We start from the raw sequence: 20,111 nt of genomic DNA, 5'->3' as shown, positions 1-20,111 counted from the left end.
TTTTTTGAGTGCAGACAAACTCAAGTGAGGTGGGAGAAGGCTCCAGGAAGGGGAAGATTCCAGGTGCAAAACTTGCCTCATGTTTATATCCAAGACTGGAATCGGCACTTTAATAATTTACAGCAGTGCAGTAATGGCCAAATCCTACAACTGAATCGAGATCTGCAAAGCAGAGAGAAATGAGGTGGTAGGAGTTAATTTGATGTTCATAAGGCTTTGCAAGATGCCTCAGGATGCTGTTGGGATTGGTAAATTCAGGTAAATGGTTTAAATCTGTGCCTGGCAAAGCAAGGTGGGCTATTTTAGTAATCACTTTTACAATAAGTGGAGGTTTTTAATACTCCGTGGGGGAGCTGAGTGACAGGGACGTGACTTGCAGAGGAACATGCTGAAGGTCAGCAGGAGAGAGGGGGAAACCATGTTTAGCACCAGCGTGTTCAGCCTTTAATCCTAAATACGAGGAGCCCTGAACCATCCCTCCTCGGGGTGGGAAGGCTGTGGACACCAGGAACAGACCCACGGCCCGTATCTGTTACCCAGCCCCTAATTAATATTTTCCACCACACTGTGCATCCTAAAAATGGGTATTTCTTTTGTATGTGTTAAGGCAAAAAATACGCCTGACTCGGGGGTATACTCAGTCCCCAGGTGTTTTCAAAGTCTTTTTTCCTTCTTGCTAATTTTAAATGTTCTTAATGTTGCCAGTGCAATCCTTCATTTACCTAAATTAGACTTGCCTGCCATTTAATTAGATTATTAGCATTAACACTGACTAGAATTGATAAAGCTCTAATTGACATTTGGGGAAAACTTGTGTCTGACAGCATCTTTGCTGAGGGTGATTTCAAACTTCCCCAGTGAAGCTTTGAGGGGGCAGCTTCCACGTCGCGTCGTCGTAGGAGTGTTGCTAAAGGCTTATGTTTTTAACAGCTCTTAGGAAATGCCTTATGCTGAGTAAAAATGCTGATCAGTAAACTTAATTGGAGGGATGTACTGAAAATTCCCCGGTTTGAGGTCGAGTCTGTTGTTGTAATTGCCAGATTTACCCCAAACGCTTTCTCAAGCTTCTCCCACAGCCACGGGAAGGAAGAGCTCGGGGCTGACTCACAGAATCCCAGAATCAATGAGGTTGGAAGAGCCCTATGGGATCATCGAGTCCAACCGTTGCCCTGACACCACCATGGCAACTAGACCAGGGCACTAAGTGCCATGTCCAGGCTTTTCTTAAACCCCTCCAGAGATGGTGACTCCACCACCTCCCTGGGCAGCCCCTTCCAATGGCTAATGACCCTTTCTGTCTTCTCCAGTTACTGGAGAGCTGATAAAGGGGTTGCTCATGCCTGGAGCTCAGGCGGGGGGTGAAGGCTGCCCCGGCTCCTCAGCCTCCGCTGGTGTTTGAGCCCCTGGGAAGCGCATCCCAACTGGGTCAGACCCAGCAGTCACCTCTCCGTGGGCTCCCAGCTGGTGCTGATCTGAACCTGCTGGTTTAAGTGGCCGTGCTGGGTGCCATTTAACACATCTCTGGCTGTAAGGGAGCGCAGGGAGTATGTCAGCTTGTGCTCTTCCAGTTGAGGGGGGATTTATTCGCGAGTACTTTGTACTTTTTGCTTCGTTAATATTCGGTTTGATCTCTGTATTCCTTACCAAAGACCTGGTCTCGTTTCTAAAATTTCTTTTCTTGGTTAACAACTAAACAGCAGCAGCAACAACAAAAGAATATGCAGTTTATCATGAAATTTTCCATTCAAGGATAGTCCTTTCATCTCTAAGTTCCTTGCAGTTTCCTACATTTCACATTTTATAACGTGTATTCACTTTGTTGTCTGCATCCCATTTTTTCCCTCCATTAGAATACACCGTCTTTTTAATTGCTGCTTTTATTTCTGCATTTTGCTGACGGGGTTTCCAGCCAGGCTCGCCTTGTCTGACAGCAGCATCCCCGTCGTGGTTGCAGCTTCTTGACACAATAAACCCCGAACTCCCCACTTTTGCTCCAATGTTTATTCACATTCCTCCGACTCGGTAATTCCATTCATAGTATTGACTTTGGGAAATGGATCTTTTTGAAGTAACAACCTATTTTTGAGGGAATTTGGAGATACTATGAGGAAACCAAAAGTCTGAAACCTGTCAGTACTGAACATTTCCCTCTGTGCATTTCACAGCGTGGCTGCAAACTGGGAGCGCGGTGGCGACAGCGGGGACATCACACGTGTTTTCCAGAGGCCCCTGATTTTACTTCTTGCAGCAGCGGAGATTTTTCTGCTGGATAATGTGGTTCCCCTCTCGTTATCTGGTACCGCTGATAACGCTGCCCCGAGCTGTCAGGCAGCTCCTGCTCCACTGCCGAAAAGTTTGGGAAAGGTTTAAAGGGAACTGGATAAAATACAACTGCACTCAGCAGCTGACAGCTTTTGATAAGGCAGCCCAACGCTGCTCCCCACTTGGGCTGTTTGTCCCTGTCAAGTTTTCTGCTGCTGAATTTTATGAAGCCAAAGTGGTTTGTTCTGGGAGGGGAGCTGAAGGCGCAGCTCGGGCGAGAAACCTGGGCCCTCTTCGGTGCCTCTTGTCCTTCTTGTGTTCAATAAACAGTTCTGGGTGTTGCAAATGGTCACTTGTACTGCTCTGAAAATGGAAAAGGCGGCCAGGAGAGGGGTTAAGGGGGAGCCATTTGGGTGACAGGCAGCAGCCAAGACACCGTAGAGGCCGGTACTGCAGCGGGGACCGCGCTGGTGGGGGACCCAAACCGCCCGGTCCCCTGCGGCCTCCGGCTTCGTGTCTGCTCGGATGGGTCCGGCAGCCCCCAGCACCTGTCCCCGCCTCCCCCACCTCGCTGCCCCTCTCTATATTTACCCAGGGGGAACTTTCCAAGAATGGAAGTGGTAAGATAAAACCCCTGAGGGGCTAAAATTAGTCTGAGCGCCCTGGCCCTTCTCCCCGCCGTGGCATTTCAGCTGTGAGCCTGACGGCCTGCGCAGAGCAGACCTCCGTCCCCGACACAGCGAGAGCCTCTCTCTTTCTCTCTCCTTTTTTGTTTAAACCGAGGAGAACCGGCCATGGGACGGCCGCCGCCTCGCCCGCCCGGGCTGTGAGCATCGCCTCCCTCCCCAAGGCAAGGCACCAGCACCGTGGCGCCCAGGCAGCGTCGGGCCAGCGAAGGTAACTCGGTAACCGGCTGTAAAAGCGTGGGTGTCTGCTGTGTCACCTTTAGCTCCGGTCATAACCTCTTTTATTGGGGGTCTGCAGGTGCGTGGGCATCTTCCTTCAGCTCCAGAGGTGACAGCTCTGCTTTGGGCTCTCCTGGTGGAGGAACATCGGTGAGTGCTCACTCTGCCAAAGCCACGTCCCTTTGGAGTTGCCTGTTTGCATGTTACAGCTTGTTTTTTACTTTTCCAGATTATTTCCCTTGGGAATATAACCGGGCCTTTGTTTTGAATCGACCCTGCAATAACCCCCCACCCCATTAGCCACGTAGGTGGGGTGTTAGCTCCAGAGCTCATTATCAGCGTGTCTAATGCATGACAGTGATGTTATAAATTCACATATTTCTATAAAAATCATCTGGGGTAGGGTAGCAGGTGGGAGGGAGGCAGAGCTTTGGCATCACTCGCTGCCACCAAACTTCCTCCAGTGACCCGGGACGCACGGGTGCCCTGGCACAGGGGACACCTATGAGCTCATAGATCCAGTGGCCGCAGGCGGGTGTGGGATGGGACGAGCCTCCTGTGACGCCTCGGCACTGTGACGCTCTCTGCAGGGTGAGGCTGGTGGCTCGGCGCAGCTGCTTGCCTCCTCCAAGGGAGGATGCTGAGGAGACCGAGCTCTGCCACCGCCGCCTCTCCTAAAAGAAAACTGAGATGCTGCAATGGGGTGAGAAATTCCTCTGCCCTTCCCGGGGCCGGTGCCGGCCGAGGCACCACATTCCTCTGCCCCGCTGCCACTCGGCCCTGGCAAGGCCAGACCCTACGCCGTGTCGGGGGTCAGTCCCAGCGGCAGCGTGACTAGTGTTAAAGAAAATTGGGAGAGTCTGGCTCTCTGGGTTTGCTGAATCTTTAGTGAAGCAACTCGGAGTTGGGCCACCAGCGCGGTGAATGGTACCTGACTCAAACTCACTATCAGCTTATATAGAAACTAATAAGTAGTTACATCACAAACTTCTCATGAGCTTCTGTTAAAATTCCACTAACTATTTCAATTCCTCTTTCTTCATTTGTCAAGAGTCCACAAAAGTCCATTTTTCTCCCTTGGTCAGTTGATCTTTATCTTCTGGTTCCACTTTGGCTCCGGTCGACACCTCATCCTTGATGTTCTTGCTGGATAGGATAAGAGGGCACAGCCTCAAGCTTCGCCAGGGGAGGTTCAGGTTGGACATTAGGAAGCATTTCTTCTCAGCAAGGGTCATTAGCCATTGGAAGGGGCTGCCCAGGGAGGTGGTGGAGTCCCCATCTCTGGAGGGGTTTAAGAAAAGCCTGGACATGGCACTTAGTGCCATGGTCTAGTTGCCATGGTGGTGTCAGGGCAATGGTTGGCCTCGATGATCCCAGAGGGCTCTTCCAACCTCACTGATTCTGTGATTCTGTGTGTGATCAGCATCCCATCTTGATCCGGGTTGACCAGAGTCTGGTTTCCACTGCCAGCATCTCCTAAGTATTAACCTAAAATAGCTGAAGTCTATTTAAAACCTTATTTCTATTAATTCTTATTTCTAAGTATCCTATATTCTTTTAATGTAAAAAAAGGTTAAGCAGACATCCTTTTTACTAGAATCATCAGAAATTAATACTTCTAGGCCTACTCCTGCTTAGCTACTCATTAAGCTTTGACTGATGATTGGTTCAGTCATAGGTCAGGATTACACAAAGGAGCTTTGAGAACAGTATTCATGGATTGTGAAAGCCCACCAGTGTTTATTCAGATAGACTTATATTATTCTATTCTTAATTCTATTTCATCTCTATTGATTCTTTTTTGCTTAATTCATGAGAACTTCTACAACAATTATGTGAAAATTTCCACAACACCCAGCTCAGCATCCCCACCACCACCCCGAACCCCCCGCTGTGAAAACCCCAGACCCTTCCTGCAGCCGCGCTCCTCTGGCCTGAGTAGGCCGGAGAGGGAAGAGGGTTTGCTGAATGCAAACGCCGACGTCGTTTCAGGAAGGGCGATGCCCAACGCCCTTAATCAAACCAGCCACCTTCACAGTCGCTTCATCTGCTATTTTGAAATCCAATCCCCTCAAAAAGTGGCAGTAAAACCTCACCACGCTGCTGGCTCCTAAATTAAAACTCCTCCGAGTTTTCCGTGGGTCCCAAAAGCTTTGGATGTGCAGGTGCTGCTGAGGCGTCCAACAGAAGCCCCGGCCGACACGAAGCAGAGTCGATTCCTGCTGGTTTCCCGCGTGCTCCTGGCCGAGCAGCTCCCCGGAGAGCGGCTGCCTGGGGTGGCTTCACCCACGCGGCGGGTGCAGGGTCCTTGTAAGAGCCTGTGGCCACCCAGAAGCCTTCCTGAGCTCAGGGTCTGAGTATCTCATGAGTAGTCCCATACCCTTTACAGCCTCAGGGGCCACCAGGACAGCATTAAATAATTCAAAAAAATTTTAAAAAGCCGCTGAGCTCCCCCGTGCAGCGTCTGAACTCCAACACCAGATTGGATTATCTCAGCGTGCTCTTGCTCACAGCATTTTAAGGGGAAGCAGCCCACGTACGTGCTACAGCAATGACCTCTGTCTTTGCCTCAGCCCTTCACCAGCGTGGACTTCCTCACCTCCGGTGGAAGGGTGATAAGCGTGTCAGAAGCATCATCATCCAACGTTATTTGTCTTTTTTTTTTTTTTTTTGAGAATCTTCCTTAATGGCATACAGAAAATAATAATAAAAGATGGTGTTGGTGTCAGGGAGCTGGTTCTAACCCTGTGGTGGTTTTGTTGTCCCGTAGATCTTTGGCTTTACCGCTTACCATGACAGCGGTACAGGGGAGACAGACCAAAAAACCATGAGTCTAATGGATATCACTAAACTGTTCTCCATGCTCCAGCCCAGAGAAGATGAAGAAGACAACGGAGAAAGCGAGGAGCTGAACCGAGCGGTATCCGAGGACGATTACCAAACCCTAGACAACCTCTTGTCCCAAGACAGGTACAAGAGGTTCCTCAACCGCCGGAGCGGCTGGGGCATTCCCAGCACCCCGCTGCGCCTGGCCGCCACGTGGGGCCGGCTCCGGAGCATGAGGGTCCTCCTGGCCCACGGGGCGGAGGTGGACAGCCTGGACGTGAAGGCTCAAACCCCGCTCTTCACGGCGGTCAGCAACGGCCACAGGGATTGCGTGAAGGTCCTGCTGGAGGCGGGGGCCAGCCCTGCCGGCAGCATCTACAACAACTGCTCACCGCTGCTCATCGCCGCGAGGGATGGGGACGTGGACATCCTGCGGCAGCTCCTGGACCACGGCGCGGAAGTCAACATTCGAGCGAGGCTGCCCGAGTGGGCTGCCAACTCGGCGGCTTGTTCTGGTCCCCTCTACCTCGCCGCTGTGTATGGACACCTGGAGTGCTTCAAGATGCTCTTGCTTTACGGTGCCGATCCCGACTATAACTGCACGGAGGAGAGGGTGATCGCCCAGATCAAGGAGCCCAAGACTCTGCTGGAAACCTGCCTGAGGCATGGCTGCAGGAGCGAGTTCATCAAGCTGCTCATTGACTTTGGAGCCAACGTGCACTTGCCCAATGTCACGGCAGACGAGACGGCACCCCGCAGCAAGGGCCTGGAGCTGCTGCTGCAGGCGAGAGGTAACCGGTGTGGGTGGCCCCAGGGCTGGAAACGAGCGCTAACTTTGCTCGTTTGGGTGCACATTGCTTCAGAGTCCCCTTCCCTTTACCTCTGCTTCCCAAGAGCCTCACCCAGGCTTCCCTACAAGCTTCGACTCCCTTTGCAGCATCACTTGAGTGCATGGGTCTCTCTAGGCTTAAACTCTTGAGTGTTGTCACTATTTTACTCTGAACTCTTATTCCTCCCTCTCCCCCAACTCTGTTCAGGCCAAAAAACCCCAAGTCTCCAATACTGAACCCAGCAGGACAAGGACATCATAAGTTTATGGAGAACAGGTCCCCCACCGGTGGTTAAATCTGCTGGCTGAGTACCCCTGCTACTGCAGGACAAGACGACACAGCCTCAAGCTTTGCCAGGGGAGGTTCAGGTTGGACATTAGGAAGCATTTCTTCTCAGCAAGGGTCATTAGCCATTGGAAGGGGCTGCCCAGGGAGGTGGTGGAGTCACCATCGCTGGAGGGGTTTAAGAAAAGCCTGGACATGGCGCTTAGTGCCATGGTCTAGTTGACATTGTGGTGTCAGGGCAACGGTTGGACTCGATGATCCCAGAGGGCTCTTTCAACCTGATTGATTCTGTGATTCTGTGAAAACAGAGGAGCCCTCAGCTCCTGCTCCGTGTCATCAGGGTGGTGGTAGAGCAGGATCTGGTTTAGCTGCGCTTGGCTTTAAACCCTCCTCACTTAATATAAAGCCGTTGCATTAAAGGCTGCTTTTCACCATTCCTCTCCTTTCTGCTGCTCAGCTTCGGCTCTCCTGTACCGCTGATGTCCAGGAAAACCTCACTTATGTCCGTACAACAGTGGAAGATCTCATCTCTATGCCCAGCTCCCATGAAATGCGTGCTGCAAAACTTGTGGCCAAATATGCACCATAACCAGCCCCAGCAAAGCCGTTTCATGTTGGTCTGTTGAAGTCCCTTCACTTTAGGATAACGCCTGGGTTGGAGGGAGCGGGGCTGTGTCTCTTGAAGGTCCCCATCTCATTTTTCCACCATCTCATTTGTCCTCCCTCTCCTTCTGCAGCTCATCCCAAGTCCCTGCTGTCCCAGGCCCGGCTGGTGATGCGACGCCTCCTGACGCAGGCTGGCCACCCGCACGCCTTCGGCGAGCTGGGGATCCCCACGGCCCTGGCAAACTACCTCCGACACCAGCCGTGACGTGAGACGCGCGTCGAGCACCCGAATTAAAAGCTGCGCTGACACCTGCGGGGTGTGAAACTGCCATGAATTTGTGGGCACAAAGTAATTGAGGACACAGCCTCAAGCTGTGCCAGGGGAGGGTCAGGTTGGCCATTAGGAAGCATTTCTTCTCAGCAAGGGTCATTAGCCATTGGAAGGGGCTGCCCAGGGAGGTGGTGGAGTCACCATCTCTGGAGGGGTTTAAGAGAAGACTGGGCATGGCACTTAGTGCCATGGTCTAGTTGACATGGTGGTGTCAGGGCAACAGTTGGACTCGATGATCCCAGAGGGCTCTTCCAACCTCGTTGATTCTGGGATTTTTTGCTTGTGAGGCGTCTCCAACAAGTGGTGCCCGTGGGAAAGGGTAGGAAGGGAAGGGGGGGAAACAGAGGAGCCCTCAGCTCCTGCTCCGTGTCAGGGTGATGGTAGAGCAGGATCTGGTTTAGCTGCACTTGGCTTTAAACCCTCTTCGCTGAAGGGTTTCACACCTTTCATTGATGCTGGTTGGAGAAGGGGCTGGGGAAAGGCGTTGGGGGGCAGAGGGAGAGGAGCAAAGGCTGCTTCACCTCCTCCCCTGCGGGGGAGCAAGGGAAGAGGGAGGCAGGACGGGGCTTCGTGCCCGCAGGTTTCCCTGGCACTGGGATTAGTGCCCACAGGTTTCCGGTTCATGGTGGTTCACGTTATGGCCAAGGAGTCTTTTCTGATCAGGCAGGTTTTTTGTTTCTTTTTTTTAATTAAAATTGTTGCTACTATTCTTATTAAAGTATCATGACCCGTTTGGTGAAATATCCATTAATCGATGAGCCCGGCAGCCCAGCCGGCGTCGTGTGGAAGGGATGCGGGGACACGGCCTTCAGGAGCTCCGAGGGTCGCTTTGGGCATCTTTGCATTATTTATGGGCTTGTTTCGGATGTTGTGGAATCTATTAATCAGCATCTGTTAACGAGGATGTGGGGAGCAATAGGGCTTCGAATCAGCCTGGGCAAAATGTTGGGAATGAACCGTTCTAAACCCACCGTGCTGTGGTCTGTTGGCCTCTGTTTGTCCTCGGGTGCTACCAAAGAGCACGGCAAAGGCAGGACCTGCAAGACCCCACGGTGACGCCCAGCCCTGAAGCCCAGGCCTGACGCCCCTCTTGAAGTTCTCCTAGGAGAAGTGCTGGGTCCATTTGTGGGCTCCTCTGTGGAAGAGTCAGGGAGGGACTGGTGAGAGTCCGTGAAGATGGTGAAGGGTGTGGAGCATCTCTCCAGGAGGAAAGGCTGAGGCCGCTGGGATGGTGCAGCCTGGAGCAGGCTTGGGGAGACCTCACTGGTGTGTAGAAACACCTGGTGAGGGAAGAGGATGGAGCCCAGCTCTTCCCAGTGGTGCCCAGCGCCAGGATCAGTGGCAACGGGCACAGCCTCAACCACGGGAGGTTCCTCTGAACATCAGGGAACACTTTTTCACTTGGAGGGTGACCAAGCACAGGTTGTCCTGGGAGGTGGGGGAGCCTCTGACCTTGGAGACACTCAAAAGCCGCCTGGCCACGGGCCTGGGCAACCGGCTCTGGGTGGCCCTGCTCGAGCAGGGCTTAGGCCAGGCCATCTCCACCCCAACCGCTCTGGGGGCTGTGACCCCGTGGGGCAGCGCCCGGGCTGGTCACGGGGCTTCTCTCCCCACCAAGGACGCGGGGACGGTCACAGGGTGACGGTGGGGCTGAGGAGCAGCTCGCTGGGGGCACGGGTCTGTGCCGCCGCCGTCACCCCCGCGGGGCCCCTCTGCGGGCCTGGGGATGGCGGGGCCCCAGAACGGGGCCGCGGCCTCGCGCGGGGGAGCCGCGGGTGCGGCGCGGCCGTGACACACCGCGACGGGAGCGCGCACCGCGACAGCGCCGCGGCCCCGCGCTCGCTACCGCGGCGCACACGTGCGCGCGCACGTCACGGCCGCGCCCCCCCGCGTCACACACACACACGCACACCCCGTCACGGCCACCCGCGGCCGCCGCTGGGCGCCACCCGCCGCGGGCAGCGTCACGCAGCCGCGCGTCCCGCCGTCACGCGTGGCGGGCCCACCGCCCGCCGCACCCCCGCTGGACGTCACGGGGCCCCGCCATCACGCAGCCGCGCCCCCCCGTCACGCAGGCCCCGCCCCTCCCGTCACGCAGGCCCCGCCCCCCCCGCGCCGCGCCGGGCGGACCCGCTGCCCTGGCGGCCACTTGCCGGCGGTCTGGGCTGGCCCTGGCGGGCGGGGCCGGGCCAGGCCGCGCACACCGACCCCCCCGCCGCGGGCTGCCGGCGCCCCGCGCGGCTGGTGAGTGCTGGGGAGCTGGGGGGGGGGTGAGGGACACGGGCGGTACACGGGGCCGTGGGCCGGACCGCCCCTGCTGGCAGCCGGGCGCTGCGGTGCGGCGGGCTGTGGGCCGGGCCCTTCCTCCGCGGGGGGCTGCGGGGGGCCCGGCGGGGCTCAGCGGCAGGGCCGGGGGCAGCGCGGGGGTCCCCCGCCGCCTGGCCGCTCGCAGGGGCTCCGCGGGACCGGAGCGCTGGAGCCTCCGCCCCGGCCGCCCGCTCCCCCCGCCGCCGGCCCGGCCCTGCCCGTCCCCCTCGGGGGCCGGGAGCTGAGCCGCCCCCTTCCCCAGCGCCCCCCGCCCGCCTTGGGCCCCCCCGGGCTCCTGAGCGCGGAGCAGGCGCTGCCTTTTCTTACCGTGTGGGGTTTTGTGCTTTAACCCCCCGTTCTCATGTGCCGTTGCCGGTGGTGGCTGCCCGCAGTGACTCTGTGGAGCGTCCCTGGCCGTGTGGCCGCCGCAGCGTCCCTCGACGCCAGCGCTTACGGGAGCCAGAGCAAAATAATTTCCAAACTGAATTTTTGAAATCTTGTCTCTGTTCCCTTTCCCCATCCACTTTCTAAGCAGACCGTGGGTACAGACGCACGCGTGTGCTTCTCTTCCAGGCCTGACTAACCAGATCCCTGCGGAGCGGCTCCAGAGGACGCCCAGCGCTGCTCCGGAGGCCTCGGAGGCACCTGGGGCTGCAGAAGGGCTCTGGGGCAGCCCTGGCAAAGCCCCGTTTGCTGCTGGGAAGGAGGGTTCGCCTGCCTGCTGCGCCCCAGGGTTATCGTTAATTACGGAGGCGAAGCGACGCTGCGATGTTCCCCAGACCTGAGGCAGAAAAAATAAATCCTAAATTGCAGGTTTGCTGTGGGGTTGCAGGAGCTACAGGCCATCGTTTGGGTGTATTTTTAATTCGGGATCTCTGGCTAAACACTGTGGAAAGCTTCACCAGGTTCACACCAGTAAGAGCGGAGCCTCGGGTGTTACAGCTCGGCAGCGCGTTACGATTTTTATTGCATTTACTTTCTCCAATCTCATCTCTGCAAAAGCAACATTATTATTTTAGTTCTGTTACAGTCATCAGTCCAGGGTCAAATGTAAAACCTGCCTCTCTGCTTCTGAGATAATCTGATCAGGGTGGTTGGTAGTGGGTGTTTTTAGTGCAATTATTTATTGCTGGACAGGTGATTTTAAAAACAACTGAAATCTGCTTAAAAAAAAAAAAAGACAGTAAACAGCTTTCTTCCTGGACACACGCTTAGTGTAAGGGCTGCGTCCTGGTTTGGCTCTCTGTCAAAACGCTCCCTGTAGCTTGGTGTTAGGTCTGGGAGAGCTGGAAGTGGGGTTTGGCAGGTGTCAGTCCCTCTCCCTGCTGGAACAACCCGTGTTTCCCCACCCAAAGATGGCTGGTAACCGGACCTCATCGTCCGGGTGGCTACAAGGCCGGGAACCCAAAGGGGTTGGGGCGAGGTGGCTCGGGTCAGACCTGCCTGACCCTGGGTGGCGGAGATGCTGCCAAATGGAGACGTGTGTTTTTCCTGCACTTGCAAAGTGGTAAATTTAAGCATCGCGACATTTTTGTGCTCAGCTTTAAGGAGCCGAGTGGCTGTCGGAGGCTTTTGCAGCTCCAGTTCCAGCTGGCGACGCAGCTCTCTGCCTCCTGACACCCATGGCTCTGGCTGAGCTCCATCCGCTGCCGTCTCCTCACCTCTCTCCCCTTTCTCTTTGCTTTAGATCAGCTGCGATGCTTCGATCTCTGCACTCACAAGAGGACTCTGCTCCCACAGCCATCGTTTCCAGCTAGGTGCACCCGAACCACCCAGCTGCCATGGACGGGGGCTGCGCGGAGGAGCCTGCCCGGACCAGGGCGCAGTCGGGGGTCTGCGGGCAGCGGGAGGGAAGCGACCAGCGGCGGGAGGAGAACGGGGAGCAGCTGCCCGAGCAGGGCAATGCCTCCATTGCGGCTGCAGAGCCGCAGCAGCTTCAGCCGCCCCCCGGCAAGCTGAAGAAAACGGCTTTCAAACTGTTCGGAGGGAAGAGGAGCATCTGTACGCTGCCCAGTTTCTTTGGGGGCAGAAGCAAAGGCCAGGGGAAAGCAGCCTCTAAAAAGGGCCTCAGTAAATGTAAGACTCATGACGGGCTCAGCGGTGCTGCGTGCGACGGGGCGCAGCTGGAAAGCCCTTCGGAGGGGAGCAGGGACTCGCAGCCTTGCCCTTTGCCGAGCTCCCAAAGCGCTCACTTGGCCATAGACGCCAGCGCCAAGTTTGATTTTGGCCAGCAGGACAGCTCTCCACCTGGGAGTATCGAGGGCTGTGAGAAAAAGCCCAACGGAGATAAGTCCTCCTTTCCCAGACCCAAAAAAGGCCTGAAAGGGTTTTTTAACAGCATCCGGCGTCACCGGAAGAGCAAGGCTGCCGAGTGTGAGAAAGCAGAGCTCCCCAAGTGGTCTGGGGACTTGGAGGAGGCCGGCAAAGCTCCTGGTGTGGGAGCGCAGAGCCGAGGGGCCACGGAGGGAAGGGGACTGGGACCTGTCCCTCTTGCCGTGGCCTGCCCGGGGAGCTCGGAGGATGACGGCTCGGTAGGTGCAGGTGCCCGCTGTGGTGAGGCTGCGGAGCCCGGCTGTCTGGCGGCTGATGAAGGCAGCTCCGAGGGCGACGCGGTGGCAATGCCAGGGAAGAGGGAGGTTCTGGATACGAAATCAGAGGCTGACGCTGTTGTCTGCGCAGAGTTTGACCATGGCAATCTGCTGCTGGCCTTTCATCCGGACTTCATGGACAGCGACCCTCCCTGCCTGCACTCTGGGGACCTGCTGAGCCTCATGTTAGGAGACGTCACGTCCCTGAAGAGCTTCGATTCCCTGACGGGGTGCGGAGATGACATTGCTGAGCCCGACATCACCGAGAGCACCATCTCAGTGGAGCGCAGCAGAGATGCTGGTAAACGGAGCTCCTGCCTGGTCACCTACCAGGGCGGCGGGGAGGAGATGGCCATACCTGAGGAGGCGGAGGAGTACCTCCACCAGATATGGAACGGCAGCGTGGCAGGGGACGAGAACTACGGAGCCCAGGTGTCGAGTAGCAGTCTGGAGACACAAGCCTCGCACGAGGCGGAAGCCCACCCCTACATGGGGGACGCAATGGACGGTGTTGACCTCCTGACACCACAGAGTGACCAGCAAGAGTCCGCCCCTAATAGCGACGAGGGTTATTACGACTCCACCACGCCGGGGCTGGAGGATGAAACCGGAGATGGGCTCGGGGAGATCAAGAAGGACCGTCTTCCCCGCGACAGTTACAGTGGTGATGCACTTTATGAGTTTGACACGCTGATGAGTCCCTCTCACGGGGAGGAATCCCTGTTTGAGAGCAAAGTCGCACGCCCGGGGATCTTCAGCTACTTCTTGGACTTCTGCCTCCCTGCTGAGAAGAGCCTGAACCAGATGATGGATCAGAAAAGAGGGGTGATGGAAACGGAAGAGGAGCGGCTAGCGGCCATTCAGAAAGAGCTGCTCTACTGGGAGCTGCAGAGGGAACCGGTCTTGAAAGGACTCGATGTTCCCAGCAAGGAGAAGTGTCCCCGGGAAAAGCAGTGCATTGAATGTAAAACTAGAGCAGCCAGCTCGCTTGGCAAGACTCAGAGTGGCCTTGGGAGTGAGCAGGTGGCCTCGCATGCCCCAAACAGGGGTGGGAATAGTGGGGTTGTGGTGGCCAGAGCTGAAAATCCAGAGTGGAGGGAATTTCCAGGCCCTCTGTGTCTGGAAAACTGTTACAACAGCCAAAAAGCCCAAGGAAGTTGCCTTATTCAGCTCACAAAGGACAACCTGGGGTTCGATTCGGACCCGGACTGTGGGTTGTTTGGGGGCTCCATCCACAGCGGCGTAGCCCCAGCCAAAGCAGGGATGTTCCCTGGCTACAGGCTCCCAGAGCACGAGTGTGGTGGCGGAGTGGAGACCACCACCAGCAAGCCCCCGGCGGGCAGCGAACACGAGCCCGAGCACGCTGTGAGCTTCTCGCAAGCGCTGGTGGAGTTTGCCAGCAGCGGGACCCTCTTCTCCAGCCTCTCTGAAAGCCTGGGGAGCTCTGCCTCCAGCTCTTCCTTCACCCAGAACCTCCCTGCCCTCCCCACCATGGTCACCTTCGATGTCGTCGACGTGGAGCAGGAAGGAGAAGGGGAGTGTGAGCAGCATCCTGAGATGAACGCTGGCGAGGACATTGCTGAGGCCTTTGACGACGGCTATGGACAGAAAGATTCGTTGGCTGAATGTGACGAGAGAATGTCTCCAGGGTACGCCCTGGGCTCCTTCCAGAGCTGCAACTGGGGTGTTGCCAGCCTGCCCCGCCACCTGCGCCTCCACGGGCTGAGCCCCTCCATGCCAGCTCCGCTCTCCGTCGACCGGAGGAGCCGGTCACTTGACACGGAGAGCCTGGAGTTTGAGCTTGCCGACTCGCAGGTTGCCAGGAGCGGCCCTCAGCCGTGCCGGCTCTGGTCGAAGTGGGACGGTGGCAAAAAGGACTGGGGCGGAGCGAGGAGGAGCAGGAGCAAGGAGGAGGGCGAGCTGGTGGCTCCGGATGGCGGGTTGAGCTGGCCGGGCTTGCAGCACCTCCAGCACGACACCGACACGGCTGCCGGGGGGATGCAGCACTGGGGTTTTGCTCCGGCCGCTGCGGTGGAGTGTTCCTGGGAGCCACCGGAGCAGCCGGGCACCCTGTCCCCTTTCCTGCCGCTGTCCCAGAGCGTCGCTGGAGAGACTCCGGACAGGCGGCCCCAGGAGCCGGAGCTGAGCAGGCACCCGCTCAGGCCCTCCAATTTACCGCTGCAGCCCGACGCGAGGCGGTCCCGGGAGGCGGCCGGTTCCTACAGGTACCACGGAGAAGTCACGGCCAAAAAGCTGGCCCGCTTGTTACCCTTGGGAGGAACCGAGCCCCAGCTGCCCCCGAGCTTTACTTTCGCGTGCTCCCCGGAGAAACACGCCAAGTGCAAACCCGTCGGCATCGCCCAGGGCGTCCCTCAGCACCCCAGCGGCAGCGCCGACGCCGGGACGAGCCCCGAGGGCTGCAGAGAGCCCCTGAAAGGCAGGGCCGCCCCCGGGCACTGCCAGGGCGCTGCGGGGAACGTCGCCGAAGCCAAATAACTGCTCCCCCCGCCCCGGGAGGGCGTGAAAAGGGTTGCAAAGCGCAGGGAGGGAGAAAATAAACATTAGCGAGCGATTTGTGAGTGACTTTAATTTAGAGCTGGGCTGGTAAAGACGAGCTCCCCTCCCGCAGCCGTGGTACGTGGCCTCGCCGCTGTGGATGCTCCCGTGGGGCTCGGAGCCGCCTCCGGGATTCGTACGTTAACGCTGAGGCACCTTCTTGGTTTCCAGCGCGAGCCGCTACGCTCTCCAAGGCCAAGCGCAGCAGCAGCCCCCGGCGCGCGCTCACGTTGCTGCTAGGATAAAAGCTGGGAAGGGACCCGCTGCTGGCGTGGCAGGTGTGGGGTTTCTCTGCAGGATTGGAGTGGGGGGAGCAAGCCGTGGGGATGCTTTGGAGAGAAATTGGGTTTCTTCTTCCTCTTCTTGGTGAAGTGTTTTGGTTCAGACTCACTTTGAATGTCTTCCATCTCAGTCTCCGTTTGGGGAGGCTGGGAGGAAGGATGCCGGTTATTTCCAGAGCGAGGACGAGTCAGCTGAAAGGGGAACTTTGCAGTAACATTTTTATTTATTGTTTTTTTTCCCCTTGCCCCAAAGGAAAGCAGGAGCTTGTGCGTGCGTGCCGATAACGTTTTCCAGGTCTAGTTTTAATTTGCTCACACAGATACTCCACTCGGAGAGATGTGCTGTCGATGGTGTCCCTTTTAAGAACAAAGTGTTGGTCCCTTCTTTGTCGTGGTCTGTCTTCACGGTGCGTAATTCCCGGCAGAAGCCTTTCCCGTGCTTTGTCCCACGCTCCTCGCTTCTCCCAGGCCACATGCACACAGACAAGGTCTTTGAAATAAGCTAAATTTACATCGTGCCTGTAGCTGCCAAGTTGCAGATGCTGTTATTTTCTTCAAAAGGAAGGTTAGATCTTAGGAAGAAATTCTTTGCTGTGAGGGTGGTGAGACCCTGGCCCAGGTTGCCCAGAGAAGCTGTGGCTGCCCCCTCCCTGGCAGTGTTCAAGGCCAGGTTGGATGGGGCTTGGAGCAACCTGGTCTGGTGGAAGGTGTCTCTGCCTGTGGCAGGGGGGTTGGGACTAGATGGTCTCTAAGGTCCCTGCCAACCCAAACCAGTCTGTGATTCTATGATTTTAATTCAGTTACCAATGATGGGTTTTGTTTCCCCCCCACCCCTGAGTTGCCCCTTTTCTGCTTTTCTTTGCAGCAGAGTTTGTAGTGTTTAAAAAAAGAAATAATCCCAAACTGGAAATCCCAGAGTTTTCTCCCATGTCTGGAGCGAGGGGCGGCTCTGCCCAGGTTCCTGCCCGTGGCAAGCCAGGCCCTGCTGCTCTCGACCAGACAGATGTGGCTCCGCTTGGGAACGTCAGCAGCTCTCCAGCATCGTTGTATTTACAGGCACAAGGAGCTGGTTTGGGGTTGGGTTGGTTCTTTCCCCCAAGCTAAATGAGGTCCTGATGGTTCTTTTTGAGGAGAGACTCCTTACGACTGTCTCCTTGTCCCTGTGAAGGAGCAGGGAAAGGCAAAGCCAGGCTTTGCTTGCCCACTTTGAGTTAGTTATGTGGGTTTTTCTGTCCTGAACAGCCTGCTGAGGCTAGTGTAGACCCAGCTGTGTATCCATGGGCTTAAACCTTCATTTTTTTAGTTATTTTCCTACCAGCACTGCTGCAGGGAGATACCCCAGGAACCCGCTATGCCACTATTTTTTTTTCTCTCATCCCTCTGTGCAACCAGAGAGGATTTCATGGGACAAACCTGGCTCTTGGTGCCACTCCTCGCATCCCCCACCCGGTGAGGAGAACATGGTCGGCCAGCGAAAGGTCCCCTCGCCTCCGAGGCTGTGGGTGCCGCCTCCCCTCGTTAGCGCAGCGTGGGAGTGTCTGCTAACGAATCGTGCCTAATTGGAACAGGCTCCTCTTGCTCGGAGTAGGGACAGGGTCACTCGGCACCGCACATCTCACCGCCGCTCACAAAATAAAAACCACAGGCAAATACACGAAGCCATCGTCACGCAGGCGGCGTTCACAGGGATCGCTCGGCCTGAGCAGCAGCCCCTGAGCGGGTTTTTAATTAACTATTTTATTTAACGTGTCACCAAAGGCATCTCGCGGGTGGTGTTGTGGTCAGGCGTGGTGCAGCCTTCGCCAAAGCCTTGGTGAGGTGTGAGTGTCTCGGTGCTAAAATGAATGTTCAGTTGCAAACGCGTCTCTAGGAATAGTTGTGGTTGTAGGTACGTAGTGGAAAGGCTTCGTGAAAACGGCTTCTAGGCTCGAATGTGTGACAGCAATACAGCCAAGACTTGATAATCTGACTTTATACCAAAGGTTTCTCCTCTTAATTTGATGCGAACTAAATGAAGCAAGTATCTATAGATTTAAAATGAGTTTTCTAAAAGCATTTTTGGAGCTAATTTGCTGGATTATTGGCGTATTCTGGCCCATTAACCAAAAGAAATGAGAATTTTCAATGCGCTCACCCCGCCTGTAAATTATCACTGCTGTAGAGAGATTGGATTTCACTGCCTGGTGTGCTGCTCTTCCTAAAATACCCGTCTGTCCCAGGGCAGACGGGACCAGATCGTCTGGTCTTGATCTGGATCAAACCATTAGTCAAATACTGCCTTACCTGAGCAACCCAAATTGGAGAGTGGTAGTTGAGGCTTTTTAGGAAAAAGGGCTTCTGGACCAAAAATAAGTCATAAAAGTCAGGAACAGCCAATTGTCTTGCCAAGATATTAAGGAAAAACTCCCCTGGAGGGGCTCACCTGGATACGGCCCGTCCAGGGAAGGTTTTACCTCCAAGTGATGAATTATGGCTGTGAACTTAAACCCCTGACGTTCGGGTCAGCCTACCAAGTAATTCTGTATTGCATTTTGGGGACTTTGGGGTTTATTTCGTTGTTGTTGTTTTTATACACATAAGAAAAATGGTCGTTTTTATCTATTTTTGTATCGTTTTTGCATTTTATATTCATGGGGAAATTTTATGGACTGTTCTTTTACCCGTGTGCATTGTCTTTTCAAGCGGCGTGGTTTACCCTTCCGATGGAGAAAAGGCAATTCTTGCTGCTGCCTGTGCAATGCAAGGAAACCACCTCGCTCCTCCTGTCCTCCTGTAACATGCTGTTCCCTTCGTACCCAGCTCGGAAACCCAGCTGCTGGGCCGTCACCAGTACACCCACCGCTGAGATGGCTTTGTTTTAATCCTGCTTTGTCACGCTCGTCAACTGTTATTTCTTTTATTTTCTTTTTCAGCTTTGTTTTTAATCTGAATTTGTGGTCTGTGGTGATTTCTCCCTGAAAGTATTGACTGTCTTTAAACTAGCAAACCGTTGGGGCTTTCCCTTCTGTGTGCTTAAAATTATTTTAGCCAAAAGTGGGGCTTTTGGTAAATCCCCGGGCAGGAGGTGCTGTTGGGTGGTGCGTAGCGATGCTCTTGAAACTGGTGACAAATTTCCTGTCCCCTCGGTGCTCCCTGGCCGGGCTGGGAGCTCAGCTGTGGCCCTGGCGCAGGCACCATCGCCTGCTCCGTGTCTGAGGAGTGATCTGTGAATAATCCTGGGCTCTGCGCGGGGCTTTGCCCCTTCTCCTGCTCTCCCACCGCCGGCGTTGGTAAAGCATCTTCCTGGAATAACACTGCCTTGAATTTTGGGCTCAGAAATGCAAGGAGAGCTGCTGGTGAGCTGAGACCCAGCACTGGTTACCGTGGCTCTTCTCGCTTTTGTTTTTTATTCGTCTGACTGACTCTGCTGCTTTGTTTGCTCGACTCTAGGAGTTGTGCCCCTGCGCGGGGTGTGAGGGCTGGGAGAACTCCTCTGCGGGAGGCCACGGTGATTAATTGAGCAGACAAGAACAATGTCAAACAGTGACGTGCAAAAAGAAAATCAAATGCTGAAAAGCTAAACGATTACAGCCGAAAGCAAATTTTTTTTCCCCTTCTTCCCTCCCGCCACCAACGCCAGCAGAGATAGCAATTGCTGCTGAGACATTTGCTTGGCTCTGCGTAGATTTTTATGTCTTTTAATTAAACAGCTCTTCACCTAACAGTGCTTTTAAAATTTTTCTTAAACGGGTTTGCCCCCGTTCCCGGCACGGGATGGGCAGGTCACTGGGCAAACATTCCTGGGGCGCTCGGACCCACGCTTCACATTCCCTCTGCCCCTTGATTCTTGCGGCTCCCTCCCCTCCCGCTGGGGCTGCCCGCTCTTCCCCCAGTATTGAGTCATCCCAGAAGCTACGCTTGGGTGAAGTGATGAATTAAAATCTAGAAAAGCCTCGGGGTTCTGAAGAACAGAACCGATGAGCCCTCGTCCCAGGTGGCCCCGTGATCCCCGAGCCCTCCTGCTGCGGGCAGAGCTGGGCTGCTCCCAGGGGACCGACTTGTCTGAATTTTGGGGTTTTTTTTCATTTTCTTTCTGGTCTCATTGCTACTAGTCCTTTACACTTTCTAATGTATTGATTGTGTTTTAAAATGAATGTTCCTTTCACTGAATTCTAATGAATAAACTTCAGATTTTTAGAGAACATCGGATTTCACTTATGGTTTGTTTTTTTTTTTCCCCCTGGCTTATTTTATGCTTGATTTAATCTTTTTCTTTTCCCTCCTCTCCTATCTCTTGATTATTTGCAAGTGAAGTGGCTTTTTCAATGGGAGAAGGCAACAGAAGAGATGCTTTA

The 20,111-nt window shown here is 55.3% G+C and overlaps 2 protein-coding genes across 6 annotated transcripts; both read left to right on the top strand.

Moving 5' to 3' along the window:
* Positions 1-2,949: 2,949 nt before the first annotated feature.
* On the top strand, positions 2,950-8,786 carry ASB12 (ankyrin repeat and SOCS box containing 12). Of its 3 annotated transcripts, none has more exons than XM_068408930.1 (4): positions 2,950-3,112; positions 3,247-3,317; positions 5,938-6,784; positions 7,846-8,786. In XM_068408930.1, the coding sequence occupies exons 3-4, from the start codon at positions 5,995-5,997 to the stop codon at positions 7,977-7,979; spliced, it is 924 nt and encodes a 307-aa protein (XP_068265031.1). In that variant the 5' UTR covers positions 2,950-3,112; positions 3,247-3,317; positions 5,938-5,994; the 3' UTR covers positions 7,980-8,786. The 3 variants fall into 3 exon arrangements, with proteins under 3 accessions (XP_068265031.1, XP_068265030.1, XP_068265033.1); XM_068408929.1 differs by having other exon boundaries at positions 2,950-3,159; XM_068408932.1 differs by lacking the exon at positions 3,247-3,317.
* A 1,442-nt stretch (positions 8,787-10,228) lies between these two features.
* Positions 10,229-19,909, top strand: AMER1 (APC membrane recruitment protein 1). Of its 3 annotated transcripts, none has more exons than XM_068409353.1 (3): positions 10,229-10,289; positions 10,926-11,165; positions 12,040-19,909. In XM_068409353.1, exon 3 carries the CDS (start codon positions 12,134-12,136, stop codon positions 15,434-15,436), a length of 3,303 nt encoding a protein of 1,100 aa, XP_068265454.1. In that variant the 5' UTR covers positions 10,229-10,289; positions 10,926-11,165; positions 12,040-12,133; the 3' UTR covers positions 15,437-19,909. The 3 variants fall into 3 exon arrangements, with proteins under 3 accessions (XP_068265454.1, XP_068265455.1, XP_068265456.1); XM_068409354.1 differs by having other exon boundaries at positions 10,926-11,267; XM_068409355.1 differs by lacking the exons at positions 10,229-10,289; positions 10,926-11,165 and adding an exon at positions 11,241-11,257.
* Positions 19,910-20,111: the final 202 nt, after the last annotated feature.

This window comes from Nyctibius grandis, chromosome 10 (genome assembly GCF_013368605.1).
Source record: "Nyctibius grandis isolate bNycGra1 chromosome 10, bNycGra1.pri, whole genome shotgun sequence".
NCBI lineage: Eukaryota > Metazoa > Chordata > Aves > Nyctibiiformes > Nyctibiidae > Nyctibius > Nyctibius grandis.
This window is presented reverse-complemented; position numbering and strand designations above follow the sequence as displayed.

What these genes read in the sequence shown, in the direction of transcription:
- ASB12 (XM_068408932.1), top strand. Translation starts at nt 5,995, where the DNA reads ATGAGTCTAATGGATATCACTAAACTGTTCTCCATGCTCCAGCCCAGA. An exon ending in GCTGCTGCTGCAGGCGAGAG is followed by an intron (nt 6,785 to 7,845) that starts GTAACCGGTGTG and finishes CTCCTTCTGCAG; the next exon opens with CTCATCCCAAGTCCCTGCTG.
- AMER1 (XM_068409353.1), top strand. Translation starts at nt 12,134, where the DNA reads ATGGACGGGGGCTGCGCGGAGGAGCCTGCCCGGACCAGGGCGCAGTCG.